The sequence below is a fragment of the Antedon bifida genome, chromosome 2, assembly GCF_963402885.1.
Source record: "Antedon bifida chromosome 2, ecAntBifi1.1, whole genome shotgun sequence".
NCBI lineage: Eukaryota > Metazoa > Echinodermata > Crinoidea > Comatulida > Antedonidae > Antedon > Antedon bifida.
This window is the reverse complement of record NC_136227.1, coordinates 7,546,393-7,553,903: the sequence shown is the minus strand read 5'-3', so window position 1 is coordinate 7,553,903 and position 7,511 is coordinate 7,546,393. Positions and strand designations below refer to the sequence as shown.

The 7,511-nt window shown below is 31.1% G+C and overlaps 1 protein-coding gene across 1 annotated transcript; it reads left to right on the top strand.

Annotated features, from left to right (window-relative positions):
• The first annotated feature begins 2,566 nt into the window (after nucleotides 1-2,566).
• On the top strand, nucleotides 2,567-4,868 carry LOC144835250 (uncharacterized). The gene is made up of 3 exons (XM_078690308.1): nucleotides 2,567-2,670; nucleotides 3,516-4,130; nucleotides 4,501-4,868. Exons 1-3 carry the CDS (start codon nucleotides 2,616-2,618, stop codon nucleotides 4,746-4,748), a joined length of 918 nt encoding a protein of 305 aa, XP_078546434.1. The 5' UTR covers nucleotides 2,567-2,615; the 3' UTR covers nucleotides 4,749-4,868.
• The last annotated feature ends 2,643 nt before the right edge of the window (nucleotides 4,869-7,511 follow it).

The window sequence follows — 7,511 nt, the reverse complement described above, 5'->3', positions numbered from 1 at the left end:
GTGAAGTTGTGCACCTCCTATTTTTGAATGACGTCAGAGCTGCGCAACGTGACTTACGCGCGTTTTTGTGAATTTCGCGTTTTTAACATAGATCGAAAACCATACAACAATTTAGATTTAAACTTAGCAAAAGTTTAATTTATATCTTGCGCTAACTGTCTGTAGAAAAAAAATGGCATGTTTTACAGAAAGTTACGCGCGCACGCGCGTTTAAAATTTGAAAATGCGAAAAATTAATTTCTAATCAACTTTCTATGCGTTTCATGTCATTTGAAGCATTTAAAAAATTCCCGAGCGCTCGCAATTTATTTACGCGCGCGTGCGCACGTAGCGCACAAAACATATTTTTTCGGATGCTTTATTTTTTTCCAGCCTTTTCTAGTAGTTTTACCAATTTTTAAACAATTTCGACTTAAAATCACGTCCGTCATACGAGCACGTAGAATTGGATAATTTGAGCGCGTTTTTAATGAAAAAGTTCAAAAATTCTTCAAAATTATGCCTTTTTTTAAACAGTCGTAATTTCTAAAATAAACGGTAAAAATTATTTTTATTACATATTCTGGAAGTTAATGAGTTGTAGATATCGGATCATGCATTAATATGGTTAACCGGAAATTGTGACGTCATCGTATGGCCACGCGAATCTAAAATATAGGATTTTTGTATCTTTCGTCATAGCTCATCACATTTAATAGAGCGCATCTCCACTTATTCGTTGTCCATTTTCACCCCGGTTTTGATATTTTCTAGGTCAATCAACTATCTTTCGCATGAGTAAAAAATATTTTAATTTTATGACGTCATCATGTCTAAAAATGTAAATAACGTGGGTCACTTATTTTCGTCTTTACAGTAAATTTCAATCTGTTATAGCTCGTCAGAATAAAACGTGATAATCATAATTAAAACGTTTTCAGGAAGCTATTGGATTGTAGATACGAATTCATGTAAACATTTTGCCAATCGGATGTTGTGACGTCATCATATGGCCAGTTGAATAAAAAAAGTCGTATTTTCATATTTTGCGTAATAGTTCATCACATTTAAAAGGGCGCGCATCTATATTTTACGTATTCGAGCATGTTAAAAATGACAAAATGCGCAAATTAATTGCACAAAAGTGCTGAAATGGTAAAAAATAAGGCAATTTTAAAATGAAAATATTTCTTCAGAATGCACGATGACCCCCAATTTTTTTAACTTATTCTGGAAGCCATTGAGTTGTAGATATGAATTCATGTACACATTTTACGTACAAAATGTTGTGACGTCATCAAATGGCCACTTGAATTAAAAATTAATTTTTTTTTCTCTTTCGTCATATTTTATCACATTCAATAGAACGCATCTCTGTTATTTTGTGCCCGATTTTCACTCAAATTTCAGTATGTGATTTAATTGAATTTCTCATGACTTGCCACTATTTTAATTTCGATGACGTCATCATGCGTAAAAACTAGAATAAAGTAGGTTATGTAATTTGACCTTCAGTGTATATTTAAATATCTCACATCTTTTCAGAATTAAAGGTGACCTTGTTGATTATAATTGATTATGAAAGCTGATGAAATGTAGATATAAATTCATATAAAAATTAAGCTTTTCGGATGTTGTGACGTTATGATATGGCCAGTTGAATTTAAAAAGTAGTTTTTTCATCTCTTTCGTCTAATTTATAAAAATTTCAAAGAGCGCGCATTGTGTATCTACATGCCAAATTTTCTTCCAAATCTTATATTTTATTGCTCAATTCATTATCTTTCGATATTGTTATTCACAAGTTTATTTTGACAATATTATCAATGCCAAAAAATAAGAAATTGATGTGTGTCCGTAATTTCACCAATGCTTCACTGTATATAGATACAGTATATACTGTACATAATGCATATGGCATAGGTACAACTCAGCACTATAAGCGTATAATAAAATCGCATACATCAACAATTTCCAATTGTATGTTAACATACGTGCATGTTTCAAAAATATTAATTTCAATAAAATGATAAAAATGATCACCTATAATTCGTCAAAGTGACGAATTAAATTCTAGTTTTGTATTATTTTCTTTTTTTTATTGTTTATTTTATATCTTTCTGATTTTTATGTTGTACAATTTTTTTATTGTATTCTTTTTCTTTCTATTGTATTAGTTTCATTCATTCTTTATTTATATTGTATGCTTTTTTGCCGAGAATGGTAAAACATAAATGCAATGATACACAATAATCGGTTCGTTTTCTTTTAATTTTTTTTTTCAATTTGTTTAATGATTTAATTATATTAGCTCTGCTAACTTTTCTGGCTGTTTTACTTTATCGTTTTGATTTAGCTTTTCGCTTTTTTTTGTACCTATTATTGTTATTGATATTACTATGATTAATATTCATTATTTAAACATTATTTATACTGTACACTTGATAATAGCATCAGATGCTACCCACCATGAACGATTTGTTGGTGCTGAGGTAATGGCAACAGATGAATTGAATGCACAAACAACGTGTGGTCAGCCTGTATCGCGTCAAGACGTGTTACGCGCCCCATTGATTGATATCACCTGTAACCCACCAATCAGAGGACGCTATGTGAAACTATGGTTTCCGTATAAAATGGAGTTCATAACGATTTGTGAAATTAAAGTATATAGTGATGAATTTAAAATGGGTAAGTTTTATCTTATGTTTGTAGTGGGCACACTTGGGGGCAAGAGAGCAAGACAAAGAAAGAGAATAAAATGAAGTGATGACACCAAGTGTACTTGTCTGGGTATCCAAACTAAATACCGTTCTGATGATTAGCGAAGGTGACAATATCCTAAAGTTTTCAACTTATTTAGTCACCTTCCACACTCATCATACTTTTTTAAAATCTAAACATTTAAGTAAAATGTATATTGATGTGTGTGGAAAAGAATTAATAAACAAAGAAACAAACAAGTCTGCATCAGAAAATAGTATTATGGATAGCCATTCATGTTAAAGATGGCACATGATGATGTTGATGATAACAATGATAATGAATAAAGATGTCCCCTGAAAAATAATTTTTACATTTTTGCTTTTGAATATGCCATTTAATGTCACATAATAGTTATAGACTTTGAACAAAATTCTAAAAGATCTAGCTGCAAGCCAATGGATTTTTGGTTGAATTTAACCATTTATTACGTTATTTTATAACTGAAAACATTTTTTCCCATTTTTAGTCGCGTGCTAACGCAACTCTACAGTTCACTAAGTCGGTCGGTCGGTAAACACTAACTCACATTTGAGAGCACGCGACTGAAGCCATTGTATATGTTTTTTCTACGGATGTGATTAACTTTATTAAAACTACAAAATAACCTATTCAAAGTCTGATTTAATTAATTTTCATTTTTCATGTTTTTGGGGACTGGGACAATACAAATATATATATATTATATTACCGTATATAAATATAAAATATTTATTGATACAAAGAAGATTTAAATGTAATTTTGAGTGAAAGCTCGTGTTCTCAATTTACAGAGCCTCAGTGTGTGACTCCAATCCAAGTCAGTCCATTGAACAAGACTTACCATTTACAAGATATATCTGGCAACATCAATTACTTAATTGGCTCATCGAATCTGGAATTTACTACTGGTATTTATGGCGAGCAAGATGAAGCAGTATTGATAAACCGGGATATTGGTTCTGAAATAACATTACTCTATGGACACAAAGGCCCAACTTTTACCATAGCGTTCTATGTTTACATTATCGATGGTTCCAAAAAAGTCATAATTTATTCCGATACATTTGAAATAGTATTTGCGTTTCAAGGTAATATACTTGTCCGCGCGTCAGAAGTAGCAGTTAATTACAACGTGTATGGCGAGGTTATTCGTTGCCATGCCTTGCGTTCTGAAGAGTGGACATTCTTTGCTCTTACTTTCAACGGATTCGAAAGAAAAATACGACTTTGGAGAAACGGGGAGATTGCTTGTATGGCTGATACGGAATTCACGGAAATCAATTTTGGAAGCATTGTGTTTGGTGGTGACGAGAGTGTAATGAAGATGGCCAAGCTACAGGTTTACCGTGAGAGCCTTGATGAATATGAGATCAAAGAAGCGAGAGACCTGCATAATGTTATTAGGAGTAAGAATTATTGTCTTTAGTAAATAGACATACACATCAGTTAATGATTATGATTATCAGTTGAAATCATTGTAATCATCACTATAATCACTATCAGTGTCATCATCATCATCATCATCATCATCATCATCATAAACGTATTCATTTTATTTATTGTTTTGTTATCGTTATTATCAACATATATATTCATTGTATTCTTGTTATTTCTGGTGTTTGAGTCATAACTCCTTTTTATGTATTTTTTTTATCCTTTCTAAAATTAGTACTATAGTTTATAGTAAGGTATTTTCTAATAACAATGCCGTTTTTACTGTCGCCTTTGTCTTTTTATTCTGATTTAAAAGTAATATACATTTTGATTATTCTGCAGGTGATGAATGCCCGAAACCAAACCTTTTCCACGTCCACGTTTCCACAACTGGAAATGCGCCACCATCGGTTGTAAGCCGTTCTTCTACACACTCGGAGGTTTTTTGCGTATTGAGATGTCGCAGAAACATAAATTGTTTTGGAATTATTTATAATCACGAAACAAAAAGCTGTGAAGAATTTAACGGAAATAATTTGTCAAATATTGAGACAGATTTAATTCGCAAGTACTACGTAGCAGTTCGGTAAACTGATTGCAAGTTTAAAATTGTGATTTAGGCCTACTATTACCGAAAATAGAGTAAAAGGCTACATGGCTTTCTCCCTCCCTAAAATTTATTGTGCGAAAAAAAAACATGGTAATTTCATTTACTATTTTAAAATATTTCGAATGCATCAGCATTGATACAAATCGAAATTGACTCGGAAGATTAAACATCATATTCTAACGCATTTTTGCTTTATATTACCGATTTTCTCCCAAATGTTAATATGTTCTTGCTCAGGCAATTATCTTTTGATGACGTCATCACGTCTACAAATTTGATTGACCATGGTAACGTAATGTCACGTGTATTTTGTATAGAAATCTTATTATTATGAATGGTCCGGTTTATTATTCTACGTGTCATTTAAAGTATATTGTGCCCCCTTTCGCTCTTAGAGAAAGATCTTAAGAGGTTAATTAATTACATTTTTTTGTCAATTCCGTTGTACCAAAATAGCAAAATTGTACATCAACAAAAAAAAAAAAAAAAACATAACCTAACCTTGCATAATAAATTTAATTGTAGGCCTATTGTGCTGGACTATAACTAAATAAGTTTTAAAAATAAAACTAATAAAAATAGACATAATAATAATAATTAAATTAATAATGCAATCATAACAAAAATATAATAATAAAACAATAAAAATACATCTATAGATATATATATATATAAACACATCAGGCACAGAGAAAGAAATAACAATAAAAATAAAGGAATAAAAATAAAAGCAACATGAGAGACAGACAGCAAATATTTCATGACAGTTTCAAAGAAAGGAAGTTGTTCATGTTAATTCTGACTAAATGAAATGTTCTGTAAAATGTATTCAGTAAACAGATTTAAAGTCATTTAAACACTTAGTAGTATTAGCAGATAAATGTGATATTTAATGTTGTATATTGTTTGTTGTTACATTAAATTAGATATATATTGTACCACGGTAGAGCTTTAACGAAAGTTTAGCAACTTTGTGTAAACATTTTTATTATCATTCACAATTTATCAAAAATTATCTAGTAAATTGATGTAAGAGTTTGTAAATGACAGTTGTAGCCGATAGATAAAATAATTAACTAAATACAAATAACAACAATATAAATCAAACACATTAAGGATAAAGCAAAGGAAAGGAAAATATTTCTGAAGAAGAGCTTAAGTAGAGAAAGAAATATTCTAAATAGGTTCCAATTCCACGAATTGAAAAATGACGTTAGTTTGTGATTGCAACTATTTCGTTCAATATGCATAATAATAGGGATTTTTAGGCAAGAATTTCCCTTCTCTTCAATCAAAGGTTTTAATTGTGTTTTCAATTTTTACAAAAACTTTTATCTTGAATGTTTTGAACTTGATCGTCTGTATATTATTCGTTTTATTAGAATAGAATTAAAAATATATTTAAAGTCAATTATAAAGTTTGCTAGTGTCGATTTCTGCAACTTGTTTTCTGCAGATTGTCGAAGTTTGTCAACAGGTTTATACTATTATAAACTTTAAAAAACCTTCCTTAATAAACTCGAAGTTTCCTCGAGTTTACAGTTCCTCGTGCATATGTAGCACTTCAGAAAGTTTACATACATTTCCATTTTGTTGTGCTTTGAAAGACGTTTTTCGTCATTCTGTGGTTTTGATAAAAACTTGAATTCAGCAAAACTGGTTTTGAAGTGTTCTGGAAACGCGATTTACATATAACATGTTTACTGCGCACCCTTGTGGCCGTTTAATCGTAGAGTTAGAAAACGTTAATACAACAATTATTTACTCGATATTTTTCTGTAGAGGCCTATCTTCTCATATTTCATTCCGATCCGATTCCGATAACGCGGCCAGTCTACGCGTGGCGGCAACCGCAAATTGCTGTTCGCGTACTCCAAACATTATCAGTTTTGTTTTTTCATGTGACTATGATGACGCAGTATACCCACATGCACATTTAGGAATCTGTAATTGGTTGTTCAGAAAATTTAGCCAAATATTTTACTAATTTTTGTACTTCTTTTCGCTAAGACAGCGAATAGCAACAATTAATTTAGCTCCTTAACCTAAGATTTTATCAAAACCGTCGACGGCGTAGAGATATCACTAAATTCAACGCTACTTGACATAATGCGGACATATCTGCCGGGCTTAATCTTACAGCTACTTGCCGCGTTGTAATAGAACGTCGAACTGAACGAATATAAAATTTGTTACTCATTTAATTGTAGGTCTTTTATTTTGTATCGTAATTAATCCTTTCAAGCTGTTTCTGGAAATTAACAGTTGACGTGTGTACAGAATAATAATATTTATGCCTTTTTATGGTTTGTTGTCACGTTTCCATAGAAACTTATTTATGTGAACAGCTAATTGAATTCAAAAGAGTGACTGCTTTGTTTTCTTTCGCTCGTTTTACGTCCCTTGCCGGGTTGCTATAACTAATAAGCTTATCGATTAAAATACTTTACATATTAACTGTTGAACGTTAACACATAATTTTGTTCATTGATTTTACTTACTTACTTTTATTTATGCCCTTTGGATGTGTTTTCTACTACTATTTTTACCTTCTTATTTAGTGTTTTGTATTTGTTGTCTTGTTTTGTCCTGATATATAAGCTTGGTCCTCCAAGCTGTGACCTGGGATGTTTTGTTACATTAATTCTTATGTTTATTTAAAATAAAGGATGATTTTACTACTATTATGTTTGTCATTTGTTACGGGCTCGTTAGGCTGAAACCAACAATAATAATAAATGTA